The sequence below is a fragment of the Pristis pectinata genome, chromosome 3, assembly GCF_009764475.1.
Source record: "Pristis pectinata isolate sPriPec2 chromosome 3, sPriPec2.1.pri, whole genome shotgun sequence".
Lineage (NCBI taxonomy): Eukaryota > Metazoa > Chordata > Chondrichthyes > Rhinopristiformes > Pristidae > Pristis > Pristis pectinata.
The window spans coordinates 72493361-72517621 of record NC_067407.1 but is presented as its reverse complement, the minus strand read 5'-3'; the positions used below and the strand labels follow the sequence as shown (position 1 = coordinate 72517621).

At 40.2% G+C, this 24261-nt stretch overlaps 1 protein-coding gene across 3 annotated transcripts in view; it reads right to left on the bottom strand.

The window, feature by feature from the left end:
- cep43 (centrosomal protein 43) overlaps nt 1–23689 on the bottom strand; it is a 40003-nt gene extending 16314 nt beyond the window's left edge. The window contains exons 1-11 of one of the 3 annotated variants that reach the window (XM_052011762.1): nt 23352–23688; nt 17886–17939; nt 16973–17027; nt 16787–16875; nt 15352–15489; nt 13946–13972; nt 8946–9002; nt 7297–7367; nt 7136–7197; nt 4444–4505; nt 3024–3107 (exon numbers count right to left, since the gene is read on the bottom strand). In XM_052011762.1, the coding sequence (XP_051867722.1) occupies nt 3024–3107; nt 4444–4505; nt 7136–7197; nt 7297–7367; nt 8946–9002; nt 13946–13972; nt 15352–15489; nt 16787–16875; nt 16973–17027; nt 17886–17939; nt 23352–23432 (780 nt within the window). In that variant the 5' untranslated portion in view covers nt 23433–23688. Of the gene's footprint in view, nt 1–3023; nt 3108–4443; nt 4506–7135; nt 7198–7296; nt 7368–8945; nt 9003–13945; nt 13973–15351; nt 15490–16786; nt 16876–16972; nt 17028–17885; nt 17940–23351 lie in introns of all 3 variants that reach the window. The other 2 variants (XM_052011760.1, XM_052011761.1) reach the window with 2 other exon arrangements.
- Between the last annotated feature and the right edge of the window lie 572 nt (nt 23690–24261).

The window sequence follows — 24261 nt, the reverse complement described above, 5'->3', positions numbered from 1 at the left end:
CTTATCACTTTGTCCTCATTGACCTACAATTCCTTCCAATCTCCTGCCAACTCAGATACAGAAATCCTTTAAATGCCATAAACATTCCAAGGCACTTCACATGGGCACTGTCAAAAATAATTTGACAGGCAGTGAAAACATAATTTAAAAAAAACTGTTGCATTATCCAAAGAGGAGGTACACAAAGAGGAGGGAAGGAATGCCAATGCCTACAGTTCAGACAACTGAAAACATGAGCACCAATGCTAGTATGATTAAAATTATGGATGTGCAGAGGCTCAGGGGATTCTGGAGCTGGAGGTTATATAGACGGGAAGAGTCAAAGCCATGGATATTTGGTGTCCAACTTGGAGAGAAACCTGTAGATGGTGGATGCATCCATGTGTCTGTTGCTTTGTTCCTTCTTAGTGATAGAAGTCCCAGGTTTCAGAGGTGCTGTCTGAGTAACCAAGGTGAGTAACTAGTGTATTTTGTAGATACACACTGCAGCCTCAGTGCTCTGATGAAGAAGGAAATTAATGTTTAGGGCGGTGAATGGGATGCTAATCAAGTGGTTGCTTTATCCTACATAGTGTTGAGCTTCCAGAGAGCTGTAGGAGTTGCACACCAGGTAGTTGGATAGTATTCCATCACATTCCTGATTTGTGTCTTGTACATGATGGGAAAGGTTTGGTGTGTCAGGAGTGAGTCACTCGTTTCAGGAAATCCAGTCACGTAGTTGCTCTTGAAGCTACTGTATTTTGGCTAGTCTAATTGAGTTTATGGTCAACAGTGACCTCCAGGACATTGATGGAGACTAATTGGAGACTAGATCATACTTGATGAGAACATTCTTAATGTAAACTTGAACTTTTTTTTTAACCAAGTGTTCATTCTTTGTGCCTGTTTATGTTTTCCTATCAAATCATCTTATTGCATGCTTAAGACTCCTTTACCATCCCCTTTCTGTGATTACACCAAAGAAAATAAATCTTGAAATCTCCTTCATCATTGTAAACTCAAAATTTCCAACATTAAATGAAAGCACAAAAAAAATACAACTGTAACTTTTAATTATACAATTACTTCTCCCTTCTTGAAGTTTAATCCTGCCAACAAAATTTGACACACACTAGTAACCCATCAACCTTAGAGAATCTTCATGCCTGACTGAAGACACAAGCATTGACAGGAGGCTATGCATTTCTCCAAGGCCAATTGGAATATTCAATCATCTAGCTTCTGCTAGATAATGCATCAAAAAAAAACAATCAAATCTGGTTGAGCAATAATCAAGTGATGTCTTTACCAAAGCCACAAGGTACACCACATTTTAAAGTGCGTTTGAATTCTCTTTACATATAAACAGCAATACAGGAAGACTCTTGAGGATGTGGATTTCTAATTCCGAGGCATAACAACATCAAGACTGATGATATAGTTCTGGGTGGAAGAGAGAAGTGCTAACCAACATGGAAGGGAAAAATACTGAGGAGTCTTCCTTATAAAGGTTTAACCCTAGCTAGAATGCTGGTGAACTGATTTTGAATGTTGAGTTAAATATAGAGAATAACAGAGTTACAACATCGGTAACCAGATGACACTCCTTTTCAGATCAGCCAGCAGGATAGGTGACCTCAGGGTCATAAAATGTTTATTGTGCCTAGTGATGCAGCTGGGCACAGATGATTCACAGAAGAAACTGTACCACCACCCAGTGGAAGGCAGTGAGAAAGCAAGGAAGAAAGAGAGTGAAGGGATCTGTTTAGGGTTGTTGCCTGGTGATGAGTTTTATATGACCTGGAATGCTACAGATTTGGGAAAAGTGTTTCAGTCATATGCACGTTAGTGAGAAAGCCAGCTTGAAGGTTTTGCAAAGCAAACATTAGATCACTGAAACAAACAGCAAGGTTGTAAACTGAGCAAGTGCCATGCAAGATCCAGCAAGTCTTGTTATCTTGTTACAGCAGCTGTTTTAAAATATTAATGAGCTTAAGTTGACCAACTCTGAATTCTGAATGGACTGTGCTGTGGATTCATTTATCCAGTTACATCCTCAATTCAAAACTGCATAAAAACATTTGATAATTCAGTTTTCAGATCTGTAAATTCTGACATATTATTGCAGGTGCTTATATTTAATTATTGAATAATTCAAATGTGAAACCCTTTAGTGCTTCCTAATAACAAATCTGCAGTCTTCTCGATAATTCAGTCATTTTGTTGAGATGTTGAAGTGAACAATCCCAATAATCTGAAGGAAGCAATATAAATTATACAGCAAATAAGAATTACTGATTAAAAATTGAATTCTGATAGATTTAATCCAGGAATTCTGAATTAAAAGCAATTGACTCTATACCAAAGGGTCAGTTGCACACTGGAGTTTCCTCATAAGCCAAAACATACAATTCATATAATTCATATTTTTAAAACCCCAATTAACATAACGATGCAAACAGCTTCATTAAAATTACTGGAAAATTGAATTTTTAATGCGCACAAATGGCACTTAATTGTCACTAACATAATACAGGTTAAAACTCTCAAGTCTACCTCCCTTAGGACCCGACCGGCTGCTGGACCACAGAAAATGCCCCTTGATCATCTCCCTCTGAGCAAGAGAACTGTCCTTTCAGACAGTCCCCTGGTTACACAAGGGATCTGAGAACCCAAAGTTTCCATCAGTCAGAAACGCTGTTGGCCAAGTTCACAAAAGTTGCACTGGTAGATTAATTAGCTATAGATTAGTACAGATCATAGTTAATTTTGGATCTTAGTCAGAATTAGTTAACCAGTACAGATCTGAACTACTGATTCAAAACATGTTGGACCATGGGAATTGCCAGACCACAAAGTTTCAACTTGTAATTTACGCCATCAATATTCTATTCAAACAAAAGAAATACAATAGTGCTGGTATAGAACCATTGCAACTAAGTACCTTAAAATCTTTTACACACGATAATGGTTGCTAACAGCAATAATGAATTTAATGAACTTCCACTGCATGGAAACAGACACAGAAAGCCCCACCTTCTTACCTTGCTGCCTATATTTAAAGAACTTTGCCTCCCTTCTGGAGTCTTACGTGGAGACTGCACCATACCAGAAATATCTTGAGCTACCTGTCATAAAAATAGACAACACTAGTTGCAAGTTATTTTTATAAACTATGCACCATCATAAAATTATGTCACAAGTATAATGTCCTCTTACTCAATTGCACATCATCTTCACTTTTTGCTTTCATCAGAATCTTGGAAAAATTTTCTAACACACTACAAGTATCACAAAAGACGACACAGGGCAACAGAGATTGTTATGGCTTCTTCTTGGGCAATCCCTTGGGATCGACTTGCTTCCACTCCATTTCTGTATGTTCTGAAGTGGTTGATGAGGCCAATGTGGGAAATGTATACTCTTCCAAAGGTATGGCTGATGAGGCCCGCAATGGCGTCTCCTGCCACCACTTATGCAGGGCTAATGGGTGATCCTGATGCGTGGCTCAATACCATCCCTATTCCTCCTCCTCCACTTTCAGCAGTCATGGGCCAGAGATTCCCAGGAGTTAGTGGGCTTGTTGCACTTCTTCAAGAAAGCTTTAAACACATACTTGAAGCTTTTTCTCTGTCCACTATATAACCTCTTATGACAGAGCCCAAATAGAGTGCCTGTTTCACAAACAGCCAGCACGAACATAATGACCTCCTACAGTGAGTTAAATAGTTATATGACACAATGAAAAAATGTGGTTGAACACATTACTGGGTTTTTTTTTTAAAGAGTTTGACGATCAGGTGTTCGAACTCGTTACTGTTCTCCTCTCATCTAAAATCTAGAAAATACTGTCCCATCCTTCTTGATCTTGTGGCAAATATACCATTCCTAGAACCAGTCTTATCAATCTTCATTGCACTCTCCCTAGGCAAACACAGCTATGCTTGGATAAGGAGACCACACCTGTACACAGTACTCCAGGAACATTTGATCAGTGCTGAAAGCCATTACTCATGTTATACTATTAACCTGGGGAGTCCTGATGTGCCTCCAATATCCAGAAAAGAGCACAAAGAACTTTTGGGTTTAATGTAGGATTAATGGAAAATGTAAGTGAATGAATAATAAATTTCTGGATATTGGAGGCATATCAGGACTCCAGAGGTTAATATTATAACAGTAAATGGTATTAAAGAGACATATTGAAATATCACATGGTAAATTATCTATCTTGTACAGAATCCCCTGATATAATAACATCAAAATAACTTGGATGAGCCCAAGTGTTCAAGCAGAAATGCTATGAGAAATTATATAGTAGCCAATGACAAAACTGCAGAGCTAGATCATTAAAAGGAAGGAGGCTGGCTGTTTTCCTCAGTCAGGGTATGTTAAAGAGGAAAGTGGAGTGAAATCATTTTAGAAATGAATAACTATTATTTTTGGAAACAAAAATCTACTTACCACACTTCTGCACTGGATGAATAGCCTTTTATACATTCCCAGAAATTCATCATAATCAATTGCTAATTAAACAAGGAAGACAAAGAACAGTTACATTAAAGCTATACCTGAATAAACAAAATATATTTGTTTTTATTAAGTGATTTGCTGAAGGGTAATTTAGTACTGTTTCAAATTATCAAAGGGTCAACAAATTATAATAGCAAGATCAGCACTTTGTTTATTCTTAAATCTTACATTGAATTCCTAGGTATCTTGCTTTTATCTACCCTACTTATAACTTCACTGTTGCAAAGACTTATAACATGTCTCTCCTTGGTCTTTTTTTCCTGCAGTAAAAATATGCTTAGGCTTTTTTGCAATTTCTTGTAGTCTCTAAATCATGACCGTGTTCTGTGGCTTACCATCGACTTAGCCAGTTGCAGTCAGGCTTGGGGATTTTGGTAAATGCAGGTACAGGACTGGAGGATGAGAGTGCCAACATAGCAAGGCTGCCAAACCAGAGGAGGAGAGAAGAAGGGATTTGAGCAGGAGGTCCTATTCATAACAGATTTTGTTGGAACACTTTACCTAACTCAGGAGCAATACTTGAGGACACTCACCTCCAGGGAGATATTCAGAAAAAACAGGGAAAGAATTCCCTTGCCAAGGAGAACTCATGTTGACTGGAGTTTCTCTGCCTCTCTCTCTACAGTATTGATGCTGAAAACATTAACATCTTGCAATCTGCACCGTTTGTTTACATTGAGGAAGTAATAGAGAGTCACTGCTCCAGCACAGCCAAAATCATTAATTCATCAGAGCAAGTGTAGGAACCTAGAAGCTTTTTTTCCTCAAATGCTACAAACAGCCAATGACACAGATGTCACTTATGTGGATTTTGAATGCTGTTTGGAGCCATAAGTACTAAAACAGAGTTAACCATCATTTCTATATTGGTAAGACTGAGCTCCAAGCTCTCTGGCCAAGATCAGAAGTGGACACTCTCCCCTGCAATCACCCTGTGCTTCTCGACATTTCACACAGGTTTTCAGTCTGCCAGTACACCAAGTATCTTATTATGTGCAAGGCTTGAGTAGTGGCAAGTTTGAAGTTATAAGTGCTTGAAGGATTTGCAAGTATTAAGATTCATGATTGATAGAGACTGTTTACAGGCAAATACTGAGAGTTCAGTACATGGCTGTTTATGGGACTAGTGGTGCAGTTAGTGGGAGATGGGATTGTTTTTCACTGACCTTGGCCCCTTTGTTAAACTTGCAGCACTGTATCCATGCTCTTGAGGTTTAACCTCTTGTACTCACCTCATTTGCTACTTCCTCTGACTTCCTACCATCTACCCCTCTCCCCCATAGGATGAGAACATCTACACATGACTATCAATGCTCCAACCTGCACTGAAAAATCAGCGTGCCCATGCTTCCAGTGATCAGGCATGTTTTACAGCAAACTACATGGAATTGTGAATTGGTTTCCACCACTTGTCATAACCACAAATCACCACCCCTGTAATAAGTACAAACATGGCTGTAACATTGCAAGTTAGCTTCAAATGCTTCTTGCTTCTGATGAAATTAGGCTGCATAGATGTGCACTAAGGCAATGAACAGCCCAACTGGTGATGGCTGGTCACTGAAACCATGTTAAGGAGATAATGCCATGTACCCTGTGTATTTCTACACTTGATCAAATGAATTCTGGTAAATCATATAAGTTCTTGTTCTCCAGCACTATCCAGTTTAGCCTCCAGAGTCTCAAAGTAGAGTCAGCCATTTAGGACTGGATTGAGCAGAAATGTTTTCCCCAAGGTGAACCTTGGAAATTAGTACCCATGTGGGCTATAAACGTTGTTGATAAGAATATTCAGATTAAGATTGGTACATTTTCAAAAACTTTAGAAATTATGCACAAACAAGAAACTCAACGCCATATATGACACAGCAGCCCACTTGCCAGGCACCCCATTTACACCATTCACTCACTTCACTACCGATGCACAGTAGCAGTAGTTTGTACCATCCACAGGATGCAATGCAGCAACTCACCAAGACTCCTTAGACAGCACCTTCCAAACCCACAACCTCTACCAGCTGGAAGGACAAGGGCAGCAAAAGCATGGGAATACCACCACTTGAAAGTTGCCCTCCAAGCCACACACTATCCTGACTTGGGAATATATCACCGTTCCTTCACCGTCAATGGGTAAAAGTCCTGGCACTCTCCCTAACGGCATTGTGGGTATACCCATACCTCAAGGACTGCAGTGGTTCAAGAAAACAGCTCACCACTACCTTCTCAAGGGCAGGTAGGGATGGGTAATTAAATGCTGGCTCAGCCTGCGAGGCCCACATCCCTTGAATGAATAAAAAAAAATCATGGGAATGAGATGTTGCTGCTGATTTTGAGCCATGATCTCGCTGAATGGCTCAGCAGGCCTGAGGGATAATGTCTGCCCTTGCTATTATTTCTTATGAAAATATACATAATCAAGTTTTCCAATGACTACCGCGGCAGGAAGGTCCTTTTTGTTAAAATGTGATCATTTATTCCTTTGCAGTATTTGGATTTTTATTAACATTTTTAGTAGAATTAAAGGAAATAAGCAAGAATCTATTGCTATCCCTCAGGTGACTAGACATAAAGCACTTCAGTGGCCTCTATATTTTTAAAACCCTTTACTGCAAAACACACTTACCATTACTAAAATCTTTATCCACTGCTCTAAATTCATCATTTACATATCTGTCCAGCATATTCCTATCAGTGAAACAATTTGTAATGGTTAGAGGTTTAAGAAGGGTTTCAGCAAAGTAATTTAAAAGTATACACTGTTTATAGTTGTAGATGCTTGCTTACTTGTTAAAATGAGGGAAGAGATCTAGGAATAGTTCTCTCAATTCTTCTTTACTTATTTCACCATTCTTGTCCTAAAATCAAGTCAGATCATGGAGTTAAGGTTTTTTTTTGATAACACTGCTACTAAATCATACAAGGGCACTTTTCAAATTTGAATTTCTATAAATGGAACACATTTCAAGAATTTCCATCCCTGTGCAGCACTAAAACAGCTAATCCAATATGAAATCTCTAAAGATATCCAGTGAAATGGGTAAACTGGACAGATTATGATTTCTTACAGTGGCTAAAAGTCCATTGCTAATTAAACAAAAATTTCAGAATGTGTTTTTCTACAAGACACTTCCATTCTTAAAAGCCAAGGAAATTTTGTAACAATTTATACCTGCAAACAAAATTGTTTTGTGTAAGCATTCATTGAGGATAATAATCAAAAAAGCAAACCGATGCTGTGTTATCACCTGCACAGGTCAAAAGACTAGCAAAGATCAGAGAAACAACGCACAAACCGTTAAGATCAAATACCACTGTCTAGTTCTAGTCATTGGGACATGTAGAAATTTCAAACCACAGATTAAATGAGAGAGAACCATGTAATGAAGAATTGGACTTGCCAATCCAAAAGGGCGTGACATAAAAACTAACAGAGAAAAATGAGGATAACGAACACTTAGAAAAAGCAAACATAGAAAATTAAATTAAAACTTTGTAATGGAATGCAGGTTTAAACAATTAAAATGTAAATTTAGAATTTAAAGTTTCTCTTCACAGAAGAAGTCAGAATTTAAGAATTTATTTCCCAATTTTATATTTCTGCCTTGAGGATAAAATGATTTAACAAAAACTATGGGTCCAAGGGAAAAGGGTCACAATATTTGTTTTTCATTATTAAAAGTAATGTTTAAACATGCTATCAAGCACCTCATCTTCTGACTGCACACGTTGCAACCTCAGGTCTACAACTTCAGGTAACTTGATTTCTCTGTATCAGTCACCCATTTTAGCTTGTTTTTTTTGCTTTGGAGGGGAGGACATACCCAGCCTGATCTGCCAGACATGTCTTCCTGCTCTGCATTTTGTAACTCCTACATTCTTTTGTCTATGTTTTCACTCTGACTGCCACCATTCATTCATTGATCAAATAACCTTGTTTACAGCTTATCCACATGGTCACCCTAGTTTTACCATATCAGAGATATCCCCTTTTATCCACTGTCTGTGCAGTTTAACAAGCTGCTTTTTACTCCTTTCCAGTCCTGACAAAGGGTCTTCGACCCAAAACATTAACTCTGTCTCTCTTCCCACATATGCAGCCTGACCTGCTGAGCATTTCCAGCATTTTGTGTTTTTATTTTAGATTTTGAACATCTGCAGTTTTCTTGATTTGCACTACAGTTTCATGGTACATGATTATCCGTTCTTCAAAATTAGTGTCACAAAATCCTGAGATAGAAACTTGTGATTTCATTGTCAGCTCTCCCTGAAGCCACTTGCTAGGACTGTCCAATTTTTAAAAAATAAATCCTTCCAGGACCCAACAACTTCAGCTTAGCTCGCAAATAATCTTTTAACTTATGTTAAGTTAACTTTTTACTTATTTTAGCATAGATTAACAATTGCAGTTCCATTGGTGAAAAGTTTAAACTCACATTATCATAAAATTCAAACTTTTTCTTGGCTTCTGCTACGTGCTTTTCTGATAATTCCTGAAAAAAAAACACATTAGTATTCAACCTGAAAAGAGGAGTGATATAAGTAACTCATAAAATGGAGATAGATTACAGATGTCCAACAATCATTTATCCTTTTACTGTACATTAATAGCTTTATGTCATATATTGTACTTATCTACAACTAAGAAAATTGAATAACACACATTTACACAGCACTAACAGAGATTTGTTGGCAGTATTAACAGACAGTTTCTGTCCACAGAGTCTTTATTAGCTCTCATGCAGAACAATTCAGTCAGCTGTTATCCCCAGCACATTCTCCTTATTACTGCATTTTTACTCCTTCAAGTATTTATCTGATTTGCCACAGAAGTCAACTACTGAATCAGCACTCACCCTCCTAATGAGCAGTGCGTTCCAAAATTTAACAACTCATCACAGAAAAAGCTTTTTCCTCACGTTACCAATCACTTCAAAATTATCCATTCTTCAGTCATTTTAAGTGGGTTCCTTTAATTACCCTACTGCAGGGATTAGTGCTTGGGCCCCAACTATAAATGATTTGAATGAGAAAACTGAATGCAAATATTTCTAAGTTTGCCCACAACAAGAAACTGGGTAGGATTGGGTTATAAAGACCATTAGACATAGGAGCAGAGTTAGGCCATTTGGCCCGTTGTGTCTGCTCAGACATTCGATCATGGCTGATTTATTTTTCCACTCTCAACCCTGTTCTCCTGCCTTCTCCCCGTAACCTTTGATGCTCTTACTAGTCAAGAACCTATCAACTTCCGCTTTAAATATACCCAATGACTTGGCCTCCACAGCTGTCTGTGGCAATGAATTCCACAGATTCACCATCCTTTGGCTAAAGAAATTTGTCCTCATCTCTGTTCTAAAGGGACATCCTTTTATTCGGAGACTCTGCCCTCTGGACCTAGACTCTCCCACCACTGGAAATATCCTCTCCACATTCACTCTATCCAGGCCTTTCAGTATTCCGTAGGTTTCAATGAGATCACCCCTCATCCTTCTAACCTCTAGCGAGTACAGGCCCAGAGCCATCAAATGACCCCTATATGTTAACCCTTTCATTCCCAGGATCATTCTCATAAACCTCCTCTGGACTCTCTCCAATGCCAGCACATCCTTCCTTAGATATGAGGCCCAAAACTGCTCACCATACTCCAAACGTGGTCTGACCAACACCCTACAAAGCCCCAGCATTACATCCTTGCTTTTATATTCTAGTCCTCGTGAAATGAATGCTAACATTGCATTTGCCTTCCTTATGACTGACTCAACCTGCAAGCTAACCCTTAGGGAATCCAGCACTAGGACTTCCAAGTCCCTTTACATCTGCAATTTCTGAATTCGCTCCCTATGTAAAAAATATTCTACGCTTTTATTCCTTCTACCAAAGTACATGACGATACACTTCCCTACGCTGTTTCCATCTGCCACTTCTTTGTCCACTCTCCCAAACTGTACAAGTCCTCCTACGGACTCCCTGCTTCCTCAACACTACCTGCCCTTCCACGTATCTTTGTATCATCCGCAAACTTGGCCACAAAGCCATCAATTCCGTCATCCAGATCATTAACATATAACGTTAAAAGTAGCAGACCCAACACCGACCCCTGCGGAACACCACTAGTCACTGCCAGCCAACCAACCAGAAAAGACCCCCTTTATTCCCACTCTTTGCCTTCTGCCAGTCAGCCAATCTTCTATCCATGCTAGTACCTTTCCTGTAATACCATGTGCTCCTACCTTGTTTAGCAGCCTCATGTGCGGCACCTTGTCAAAGGCCTTCTGAAAATCCAAGTAAACAACATCCACCAACTCTCCTTTGTCTATCCTGCCTGTTACTTCTTCAAAGAATTCAAACAGATTTGTTAGGCAAGATTTCCCCTTAAGGAAACCATGCTGACTTTGGACTATTTTATCATGTGCTTCCAAGTAACCCGAAACCTCATCCTTAATAATGGACTATAACATCTTACCAACCACTGAAGTAAGGCTAACTGACCTATAATTTCCTGACTTTTGCCTCCCTCCCTTCTTAAAGAGGGGACTGACATTTGTGATTTTCCAGTCCTCTGGAACCATTCCTGAATCTGGTGATTCTTGAAAGATGCCTCCACAATCTCTTCAGCTACCTCTTTCAGAACCCTGGGGTGTGGTCCATCCAGTCCAGGTGACTTATCCACCTTCAGACTTCCTACACACCTTCTGCTCAGTAATAGCAACTAGACTCACTTCTGCCCCCTGACTGTCTCCAAATTTCTGGCATATTGTTGGTGTCTTCCACAGTGAAGACTGATGCAAGATACTTATTCAGTTCGTCCGCCATTTCTTTGTGCCCCGTTACTACCTCTCCAGCGTCATTTTCCAGCAGTCCGATGTCCACTCTTGCCTCTCCTTTACTCTTTATGTATCTGAAAAAACTTTTAGTATCCTCTTTTATATTATTGGCTAGCTTACCTTCATACTTCATCTTTTCTCCTCTTATTGCTTTTTTAGTTGCCTTCTGTTAGTTTTTAAAAACTTCCCAATCCTCTAGCTTCCCACTAATTTCTGCAATATTGTATGCCCTCTCTTTTGCTGTCTTTTACTTCTCTTGTCAGCCACAATTGCCTCATCCTCCCTTTAGAATGCTGCTTCTTCTTTGGGATGAACTGATCCTGTGTCTTCCGAATTACTCCCAGAAACTCCTGCCATTGCTGGTCTACCGTCATCCCTGCAAGGGTCCCCTTCCAATCAACTTTGGCCAGCTCCTCTCTCATGCTTCTGTAGTTACCTTTACTCCACTGTAATACCGACACATCCAATTTTAGCTTCTCCCTCTGAAACTGCAGGGTGAATTCTATCATATTATAATCACTGCCTCCTAAGGGTTCCTTTACCTTAAGCTCCCTTATCAAATCTGGTTCATTGCACAACACTAAATCCAGAATTGCCTTTTCCTTAGTGGGCTCGACCACAAGCTGCTCTAAAAAAAACCATCGCATAGGCATTCTACAAATTCCTTCTCTTGGGATCCAGTACCAACCTGATTTTCCCAATCTACCTGCATATTGAAATCCCCAGTGACCACCACTGACATTGCCCTTTTTACATGCCTTTTCTATTTCCTGTTGTAAATTGGATCCCACATCCTGGCTACTATTCAGAGGCCTATATATATAACTCCCTATAACAAGGTCTTTTACCCTTGTGGTTTCTTAACTCTATCCACAAGGAGTCTACATCTCCTGATCCTATGTCACTTCTTGCTAAGGATTGATTTCATTTTTTACCAACAGAGCCACCCCACCCCCTCTTCCCACCTGCCTATCTTTTTGATAGGATGTGTATCCTTGGAAGTTTAGCTCCCAGCTGTGGTCTTCTTTCAACCATGACTCTGTGATGCCCACAACGTCATTCCTGCCGATTTCTAATTGCTCTATAAGCTCATCTACCTTATTTCGTATACTGCATGCATTCAAGTATAATACCTTCAGTCCTGTATTCACCACCCTTCTCAAATTTGTCTCCATGTTGCTTGAAGTTAAATTCTTATTCCTTTCTAAACTTTGTCTTATTCTTTATTCTGGAGACTTCAGTAACCTCTCCTGCACTTTCCTTCCTTTTTACTTTGTCCATACTTTTCCAGTCTGTTGAAACCACCCCCGAGTTGTGAGGAAGTCTAAATTGCCCTTCGCTTGAAGCCAATTTAGACAAATACAAGGCAGATGCAGTATAATGTGAATAAATGTGAAGTTATCTACTTCAGTAGGAAAAACAGTAAAGTATTATTTAAATGGTGATAGATCAAAAAATACTAATTCACAAATGGATTTGGATGTCCTTGTACGGCAGTCATTAAAGCAAGCTACAGATGCAGCGAGAAGCAGATAAGACAAATGGTATGTCAGTCTTCAATCAAAGAGATTCTGAATACAAGAGCAAGGATGTCTTGCTACAATTATGCAGGGTCTTAGCAACCCCACACCTGGAAGTACTGTGTGCCATTTTCCAACTCTACAAAAGGATCTGTCGTAGAGGAAAGGCAAAATTAAACCAAACTGACTTCTAGGATGTGGAAACTGCAGTATGAGAGATTGGATCAATGAGGCCTGTATTCAGTAGCATTCAGAAGAATGAGAAGAGATCTCATTGAAAGGTATAACATTCTGACAGGTTCAACAGGCTAGAAAAGAGGATGATGCCTCAAGCTGGGGCTTTAAAATGAGGGGTCACAGTCTTAGAATACATGGCAAGACATTTAGGATCAAGGCAAGAAGTCTCTTTGCACTGCAGATGGTGAACCTGTAGAATTATGTACCACCAAAGGCTGTGGAAGTCAAGTAGCTGAATAGGTTTAAGAAGGAGACAGTTAGGCTTCTTGACACAAAAGCAAAAATGGATATGCGAAGAGAGTAAGAATATGGTACTGAGGGAAACCATAATTGTACTGAATGGCAGAACAGGCTCAAAGGACTGAATGGCCTCCTTCTGCATCTATTTTTCTGTTTCCAAAACTCTTCAATATTTCGAACACATTTATAAATGCTTCTTTGCCTTCTCCACTCCAAGAGTAATCTAATAAATGAGCCCTCATTTCAGCAACCATCCCACAGAATTATTTCTGTACTCTCCCCAAGGTCTTCTAAAGTATGCTGCCAAGAACTGAACAATATGCCAACTTGGGCTTATCTAGTGTTTTATATAGGTTTTACACAACCTTCTGGATTTTTGTATTTTATGCCTCCCTATATAAAGCACAGAATCCCATATGGGTTTATTAAATGCTTTTTTTTTAAAACCAGTCCTGCTGCTAAAGATTTGTGAACAAACACCCTGTGGTAACATAGCACAGTTGCAAAGCTAGTAGAAGGCAGACTAGATTGCAGTGGAAATTAGTAAATAGTGCTAACATTAATGCCATCACCAAATCACCAGAAAGAAATAAGCAAGAAATGATTCAGTACCTTTGGAATACAGGCAACTTGGTCTCCCTGCAACGAGAGCAAACTATTATTGTGTTATTATTAGCAATCTTGCTGACAGAAATATGCATTCAGGTTTCTGTTGCTCTTCCTTTCCCATTGTTTAGCAAACATTTGTTTTTCAGATTTCAGCTGCATTTATTTGCAAAACAAATTGGCTGGACCAGGTTTCTAATTAGTTCACGTACATGTCTGGATTGTGCAATTTTAAGTTGCTTGCTATTGTGTAATTCAATACAATGTGTAATTTTTGAGGATACAGAGCCAGACAAGGAACAGTGTTAATATTATTGCTTTCAAAGGATTAACAGCACTCATTCTACCTACCTGGAGTGCACAGTGCTCAACCTTGTATTTTGTATAACCTGTGTTATTGGGTGTCAAATATTGGAGGCGCACAAATAGTTTGTCTATGTAATGTAATATAATTTATCTGCTTTGTCCCATATAAAGTCCTTGCAGCTTCTCCCAAATATACTCAATTTCTAATGAGGCATATCCCTACTGGAACAATGCGTACAAATGGGAACAAAGGAGAAATCACCTCAAAATCTCACATTGTTTCCATTTAATATGCACAAATGCATTTCTAACAAGAGTTACAGAATAACAATCAGGACCAGGAAAATTGAACAATTTTACCCACACTAACACTCAATAGAGAGCACATGTTTAAGGTAAGAGGGGAAAAGACTTGAAGGAGACCTGAGAAACAAGTTTTTCCACAGAGGGTGGTGGGTATTTGAAACGAGCTGCCAGAGGAAGTGGTAGAGGTGGATACAATTACAACGTTTAAAAGACATTTAAACAGGTTCATGGATAGGAAAGATTTAGCAGGATATGGGCCAAATGCAAGCAAACAGGACTAGCTCAGGAAGACACCTTGGATGAGTTGGGCCGAAAGGCCTGTTTCCATGCTGCATAACTCTTATGACTCTATGATTCTCCCTCCTATACAGCTAAGATCAATTGTAAGTATTAGCCGGGAATCAATTCAGAGAAGTGCAATGAACTTATAATTTGATGATGAAATTAAAGAGTTTCTAGTCCATTAATGCCTCAGCTGGATTCTCTTACCCAGCCAAGATTTCAAGTAACCCAAGCATCAATTTTAGTAAATTTCAAAAATAAATAGAGTAATATTATCTTAGTTTTCAAACCATTTATGAAAATACCCCACATATCTATAAACTTATTTCCCATAGCAAGTGATGATGCATTTAAGAAATCTCATTCTGCTACACAGGATGAAAGCTCTGCAGAATTAAAGCTTCAGACATATACATATTTTAAGTAAATAACTGCATATAGTGTTACATTTTGAAATTCAGCACAAATGACAGAAGATAATTAGTTAAACAAGCATCATTTATTTATAAGTTACGTACTTCAGCAAGACTATGAGCTTTTCCCTTTTGTCTATTTCTTCGCATCACCTCCAATAAGATAGGTGCACCCTTCAAGCCATCTCCTTCATGGATTCCTAGCTCCCTTGCCAAATTTTCTCGTCCATCAAGCCCAGTGAACTACGTACAAAACAAAAAACAAAAAAATTGAAGATGCAAAGTTTATTTATCAAGAAGGTTAATGACCTCAATAGGGATTGCAAATGTGCAAATTCTGCTAAACATTTCTCAGCTATATATTCCTGTCTTTCTACTGGCTAATAACAGCACCATATCTCTGTTCATTCTATGTTATACAGCAAACATGCTGATTGCTTAATGGAGTTTATAATGCCAATTTGTAGTTATACAAAAATCAAAGAGAACATCAGTTCACGTTTAATAATAAGCCACCCCAATTAGCTGGCACCCTGTGTTAGGTTTCCTTCATTTATGGCCTTTAATACTTTCTTGTTGATATTATATTGGATTAAAAAATATACCAGACTCGGGTTGTGACTGAATGTGAACATATCACAAACATGCATTTATTAGGCATCTTTCACACAAGTATTGAGATGATTCAGATTCAGCACTGAGAGACTGATGTCTGATGAAAGGTAGAGATTTTGAGATGATCAATAGGTGTGTGCTTGAGCTTTTCAGAGAAAAGAAATGGAACCTTGTTATTTATTAGTATAGGTGTCTGGGCAAAGAGTATGTGATGTGTGTCGGACGATACAAGAATAAAGAACACAGATGTAGTGGTTGCAACAACAAGATGGGCACAGCCACAAAGAAATTTAAAATCAGAATCATTAAATTGAAGCAAATTGGAGACAGGTAGCTACCACAGATTGGAGGGGGAAAGCTTATAGACAAATAGGAATATGTCTGAAAGAGAACCAAGGATAGCAGAAATGTAAACTAACTGATATTTATGGATATTAAAGTCTCGCGATGATAAAACCATCAATGAAAGTATAAATGGTAAAGGGACTGAGACAGGGTGCTGTGATGTAGTGCTGCTACCTCACAGTTCCAGCAACCCAGGTCTGTGTAGAGTTTGCATGTTCTCCCTGTGACCAAATGGGTTTCCCTTGGGTGCTCCAGTTTACACTCACATCCCAAAGACACAGTGATACTTTAATTGGTCACAATTAATTACCCTTGGCACTGGTGGGTGGTAAAGGAATCAAAGAGGAGTTTGTGGGCATGTACAAGAACTTAGGTTACAGGGAAATAAGTGGGAAAATGTGATTGATCAGGTTGCTCTGTCATAGACTCAATGGGCTCCTACATTGTAAGGGAATGTGAAAGTAGGAAATATATGAAAATGTATTGGAAAATGTCTGATTTTCCTAAATACCAAAATATTTACACACCAAATAGATATTTATAAAGATACATTGAAAATTTGATGTTGAAATTAACTTACAGTGTTTGTTTCTGGCTGGAATACTGCCAAAGTAAAATCAAGGTTGAAAAACTGGAGAAATTCAGTAACAAGACCAGCCACCAAGCGCCCTGTGAAGGAAGGCCAAATTTCATAAATTTATCAGTTTGCTTCAAATGGTGTCAGTTGTATTTTTTTCTACTGGAACTTAATAAAAGCAACACTTACCATCCTCTGTGTTCAAAAACTTTTTCAAGCTCTCATTAACCAGTGGTGTTTTATTCTGCAAAATAAATTAAAATTGATTGCTTGCATCCCAGTTTATAACTCATTACAGCCCTATCTTCCTCCTGATATTTTTTGCCAGATTCTATTTTTTCTACCTCCCCATTTTTTCAATTTTCTTTCATTTTTTTTGGTTTTATGCTTCATTTCCAAGTTCTCTAGCCAACTCTGTCTTGACTTTACACTTATCATGTTTTTAAATCCCTCCATTCTCTATCTCTCCCTAGGATTTAGATGTGAAGATATTGAAGGTGGTGAATCTTTGGCATTCTCTACCCCAAAGGGCTGTGGAGCATCAATCATTGAGTCTATTCAAAATTGTGGTCAATTGATTTCTCGATATTAAGGTATTAAGAGAAATAAGGAAAGTGTAGGAAAAAGATGCTGAGGTAGAAGATCAGCCATGATCTTGATGAATGGTAGAGCATGCTCAAAAGTTCAAAGCATCTGTTCCTACTGCTTTCTTATGTTGTTATGTTTATTCTTCCAGTGCTGCCCTTGTAATCATCCCCTAAGTTACTTGTTCCACCAGTTGCAACCAAGGCTTTAGTAAACAAGGCTCTAGAATTCCCTTCATAAGCTTCTGTTTTTATTTTCTCCTTTAAGACATATTCTTCAAAAAAAAAATTAAGGTTTTGACCACCTGCCCAGTACTCTGCGATTACTGCCACGCTCTACTATCATTGAAATATAGGAATTGATAGGGGTAGGGAAGGGTGTTGTCACATGGAACATAAACATTAGCATGCATTTCTTCACCCAATTACCCACTTTTATGCTCTATATTCAATGTAATTATTTTTAGTAAACACTATAAGCAGTCAAAACAGATCCCAATGCTTTGCTCAGCACTTACTTCAATTCTCTCCTGTTCTTCAAGTGCTAGGAATACAGCTGCCCGTAATTCAGCCTGAAACAGAAAATAGAGGTGGAGGAGTGGTGAGAACAGGAATTATCTGTAATGGGACAGAAACCAAGAACATCCAAATGGCACAAATGCTCTTGATGCCATCTCAAGGAGGGCAATGAATAGTTGTTGATCATAGTTAACTAATACTTATTAGAGAGAGATGAATAAAGGGCAGTAGAGAGAAAAGAGTGCTGGATCTATGAGACGCAGGACAAAGCGATTGCTGGAAATCTGAAATAAAAGGAAATGCTGGGCATTCTCAGCAGATCAGGTAATATTCTGCAGAGAGAGAAAAACAGAGTTTATGTTACAGGTGGATGAGAACTGATCACTTTTGACACATAAAAAAGGCTAGTTCAGCAAAACTGTTGAATTCAATACTGAGTCCTGAGCGCTGCAACATGCCAAGATGGAAAATGAGCTACTGTTCCTCAAACTTACTTTGGGCTTTGTTGGAACAGTGTATGAAGCCAAAGTAGAAGTGAAATAGAGAATTAAAGTAACAGGTAACTGGAAGCTCAGGACCACCCTAGTGTATTGAATGGAGGTGTTCAGCAAAACAGTCATCCAATCTGTATTGGTTCCTCCAATATACTTATAATTAATTGTATATTATTTACTTTGTGACCACTGAATGCAATACACTAAATTGGAAATAGAAATACTGGGATGGTCAAGTAGGGAACTAACAAAGGCCAAACGCTAAAGGCAATAGGTGCAAGGTAATTGGTAGAAGAATGAGAAAGAAGATGAGGAAAACTTTTTTTTTGTTGCTCAAAGCGATTAAGGTCCAGGGCTTGCCACCTGAAAGAGTGGTAGAGTCAACATTTATGAAAGGAAGGAGAGAGAAAACATTAAACTAGTTAATAGGGAAAATGCTTGAAGTGACATGGCACTTAGAAAATCATAATAGTGTTAGGTAGTCAATATGAATTTATGAATATGAAATCTGTTAAGAGTTTTTTGTGGTTGTAATTGGCAGGATAAGGAGTGGCCAGCTGATGTGGTATATTTGGACTTCCAGAAGGCTTTCAGTAAGTTCACATGAAAAGTTACTAAACAAAATTACAGCACATGCAATTGAGCGTAATATATTGAGATGAATTGAAGATGGATAATTTTCAGATTAGGAGGCTGCGACAAGTGGGGTGCTGCAGGGATCAATGCTGGGCCCACCTATTTACAATCAACGTCAATGATTTGGATGAGGGAACCAAGTGCAATATATTCAATTTTGCTGATGATATAAAGATGAGTGCTGTGAGGAGGATGCAGAGAGACTACAGGAGACATGAGCAGAACCAGAATTATCATTGATATATGACATGAAATTTGTTGTTCTGCAGCAGCATGACAGTGCAAAGACATAAAAATCTATAAATTACAAAAATAATTAGTGCAAAAGAAAGGAATAATGAGGTGGTGTTCATAGGTTCATGGATTGTTCAGAAATCTGATGGTGGAGGGGAAAAAGCTGTTTCTGAATCGTTGAGTGTGGGTCTTCAGGCTCCTGTACCTCCTCACTGATGGTAGTAACAAGAAGAGGGCATGTCCCAGATGGTGAGGGTCCTTAATGATGAATGCTACCTTCATGAGGCACTCTCTCTTGAAGATATCCTTGATGGTGGGGAGGGTTGCGCCCATGATGGAGCAAGAACAAGACAGAAGAAAGATAATGTGGGAAAATGTGAGGTCATCCATTATGATAAAGAAGATAAAAACAAAGGATATTTTTTCTCTGAACGTGAGAAATTGCAAGATATTGGTGTTCAGAGGGACCTGGGTGTCCTTACACATGAATCGTTGCTAACTAATATGCAGGTATAACAAGCAATTAGGAAGACAGAGTAAAAATCCAATAATCCACTTATCAGCTATTCCTTGGGTGGTGCCTGTGTGCAGTTTGCATGTTTTCCCTGTAACTACATGGGTTCCTCCAGGTACTCTGGTTTCCTGACACAGTCTAAAGATGTGCAGTTTGGTAGGGTTAAATGGCCACTGTTAATTGCTCCTAGTGTTTAGCCAGTGATAGAATCTGGGGTGGGGGGTGCATAGGGGTTTAAGAGAATATTGTGAAACTAAAAGGCGACATTAATATAGGGTTAGTGTAAAGTGGGTGGTTGATGGTCGGTGCAGACTTGAGCCAAAGAGCCCATTACCTCATCGTATCTCTCTATGATTCTATGAATTCTCTTAGTACTTAGCAGGTAAATGCAGAGATGATGTTTCCCTTGGGTGGGGTGTCTAGAACCTGGAGTTAATCTCAAAGTAACGGCTCAACCACTCAGAACTGAGATAAGAAGAAATTTCACACCTTCTCTGAACCGCCAACACCCTATTTTGAAACTATGACCTTTGTTTCTAGATAACCTAGTGAATCTTTGGAATTCTCTACCCAAGGAGGCTCAACTGCTAAACATATTCAAGGTAGACATTGATCGATTTTTGGATATCAAAATATACAAAATTATCCGAAGATAGAGATCAGCCATGATCTTATTTAACAGGTGGGTGAGGTATGAGAGGCTGAATGGCCTACTCCTCACTGTATTTCTAATCGAGATAATAGTTTGGGCACATAAAGAAAATTAATTCATACAAGACTACCTGTAGCACAGGAAAAGTTCATCTCTATATAGAAAAAAACTTTGGTTAGGCCGCACTTGGAGTATTGCGTGGTCAGCCCATTACAGGAAGGATGTGGAGGCTTTGGAAAGAGTGCAATACTGCCTGGATTAGAGGGCATGTGCACAAGGAGAGGTTGGACACACTTGGGTTGTCTTCTCTGGAGTGGCGGAGGCCGAGGGGAGAGCTCAAAGGAAACATGTGGGACAAGTTTTGTGGGTTTTTTTTTTACACAGAGCGTGGTGGGTGCCTGTAATGTGCTGTCAGGGGTGGTAGGGGAGGCAACTACGATAGAGGCATTTAAAAGGCTCTTAGATAGCACATGAATATGCAGAGAACGGAGGGATATGGACATCGTGTAGGCAAAAAGATTAGGCATTTAATTATTAGGTTAATTAGTTCAGTACAACATCGTGGGCCAAAGGATCAGTTCCTGTGCTACGTTCTGCAGTGCAGGATGAGTAGTTTTGAGAGCAGGACTTTGTGTGATGCAGTCATATCCAATGATGAGTGGTGAAGCCATCTTGGACTTAAGGGAACAGAAAACTTCCAGCTTCAAAACGCTCAGGGATAAGCTTACATTAGAGCTACCATCATAATCAGAAAATTTGATAACTTGGTCAGATGCTTTTGACAAGCATCAAGCTTTTGACAATTGAAAGAGTTCAATTTTTTTTCCTCAAAACATTTGAAGTCAGTTTCACTTCCAACATTACTAGTTCTAATTACCAGTATTAAAAGCAAGATAGTGCCAGATCCAGTTATTTTCAAATCCGCAGGTTCTTTCAGGAGTCCAGGAATAAACTGAAAACAACTTGGTGCTTCACAAAGTTTTATTGGAAAAGTTTAAAACAAAGAAACAGTCACAAAGGACATGGCACCAGCTTTACTACTAGGAGATGAGCCAAGACAAAAGGAACAAAAGATGAGTTTGGGCCAGGGGGGAGGAGAACAAGACAGAGATTAACAAAAACTGACACCTTTTATACCTGAGATAAGAGATACTCCTTAGCTAACAATAGTCCGATCAGGAAACCTTTTAGATACTTGTAGTCAAACCAACCAATGGAAATAACACCTGATGGACGAACCAATTAGCTAGTAAGTGGCCATTCCTTGTGTAGCCACTTGAGGTGTATTAAACACTATACATGGTAAAAAAAACTAATTAAAACAGTCGAATCCAACAATACACACAACTCAGTTATCTATAAACCAATAGATAAACTGAAACTGTAAAATGTCAAGGGTTGGTGATTAAAACAGAGAATAATGATTGCTTCATAGCACCAAGAAACTTATTTACATGTAACTTGGCTTGCTAACTCGCCTCACTACAGGAAGTTTTAGCTGAACAATGACCTTGATACTGTTTGTACAATATCCAAATAGGTTTAAATGGCTGAGAGGCAATAAATTTTGAGCAATGATTGACATCTGAGATATTGAGGACGAAGTCTAGAAGAAGCTGATTTTCATAGCAAGGCAATAAAGGAAGTGTGGACTGGAAAAGTGTAACCATGGCATCCACCTTCAAACAACAAAAACAAACTAAGCTTATTGGACATACATGAACAACTGGCACAACATATGAAACTAAGTAGGAACAAATATCAGGGTTACTTAGGTGAATACCTGAATAACTGATACAAACATATTTCTGGAGCAACAAATCCTGCCTCACCATCCTTTCACATTTTGGAACAAAACATTTTCAGGCTATTTTACTGCAATAACAGCTTACAAGTGCCTGAACTTCACAGCAGATCACTTGTGCTTGATCACACTGGAGAAGGCTGCAAAATGGCACAACCTTCAGAGTGCCGAATCCTTGACAGGAACTACCTTTATTAAGCTACACAGGCATGTAACTGCTCTCAGTGTCACAGTGTGATGATGATGTTATATTTGCAGCATCTGCAAAATTTTACTTATGTATAATTTTCTTTGCTCTCAATTGCACACAAGTCATCCTTCCCTCTTCCACTGTGTGGACATTCAGATGACTGAAGCACCTCCCTACCTTTTACCCCTCATTTGCCTTCTTTGCTCCCCTCCACTATCCTACCCACACCCTTCTACCATGTTCATTATCCCACCCGTATTACTCTACTCCCTCCACACCCATTACCCCACCCCAACTCCCCAAAACTCCTGCACCAATGTCCATCTCTCCAAAACCAATCATCCCCTTTCTTCACAAAACTCCTCTCCCCAGCATCTCTCCTCCTGTCCTCACTCCACCTCTCTTCTCGATCTCCCTCCCCGCCACTCCCTTCCTCTCCCACCCCCCCCTCCCCGCCACTCCCTTCCTCTCCCACCCCCCCCCCTCCCCGCCACTCCCTTCCTCTCCCACCCCCCCTCCCCGCCACTCGCTCTCTCTCCCGCCGCCCCCCTCCCCCGCCCCTCCTCCCTCCCCCGCCCCTTCCTCTCCCGCCCCACCTCCCTCCCCCGCCCCTTCCTCTCCCGCCCCACCTCCCTCCCCCGCCCCTTCCTCTCCCGCCCCACCTCCCTCCCCCGCCCCACCTCCCTCCCCCGCCCCTTCCTCTCCCGCCCCACCGCCCCCCCCCCTTCCTACCTCCCTCCTCTTCCCACCTCCCTCCTCTTCCCACCTCCCTCCTCTTCCCACCCCCTGGTCCTGTGTGGGCTCCACCATCAACCCTAATCCACTGCGGCTACAAGCTTCGCTGACACCAGCGCTGCGTCAAACCGGCGGCCCGACAAGCAGCATCTCGGCCCGCCGGCACGTCCCGCCTAACAAAGAGGTCGGGTGGGGTGGGGACTGACCTTGATCTTGTTTAACACGCCGCTGCTCTCCAACGTTTGCACCAGCAGGTCCCGCAGCTCCGTGTCCTCCTCCGCCGACATCTCGCCAGCAACCGCAGCTAGCGCTCCGTACTCACCCGCTCTTTCGCCACTGCTGCTTTCCCAACATAGAAAACAACTCAAATCAACACCACGGGCGGGAAAGGAGTTTTCTTAATACTCATCGACGGCGGTTGTCATTTCAAAAAAAATTGTAACATCGTCAACCGTTAATTTTAAAGCGGGTTTGACGAAAGTTAAGGCGCAAATCGAACGCTAGCGGTAACGGCCTCCCAAGCGAGGGGCGCGCGAGAGCAGGGCGGGAAGGCGGGGCGCGCCGCCGCGGTCGCTCCGGTAACTTGTGGAACTGTCGCTGTTCTCGGGATTTACAGAAATTGTTTTCAAATTGGTTGCAATTTGATTGGAAAATCTTTGAAATGCTGTCCCCAGCCCATGGGCACCGGTCAGGAGGCACTGGGCTGGATATTTGTGTTGAGAATAATGGTGAGGGTGACCGTTGCGGAGTCAAACAAATGGTGATTTCGAGAATGCGGCTGTGGAGTTAAAGACGGGAGGTTCTGAGTTGTGTCCCACACCCGTGGGTCATTACACTGTTCGACTGACCTAGCATTAGCGTCTTTCCAAGTTACGAAGTTGAGATACTTGCCAATGAGTTGGCTGCTAAACAGGCCAATCAAAGTTCGGGTCTTTGCACTAAGTAACTAAGCTTTTGGTGGTACTTCACCCCCCCCCCCCCCCCTCATCTTAAAGCTATGCCCTCTAATATTTGACATTTCCACTCTGGGAAATGTCAAATATTAGAGGGCATAGCTTTAAGGTGAGAGGAGGAAATACACTGACCGTCTGATCATCTATACAAAGGACTGCAGAT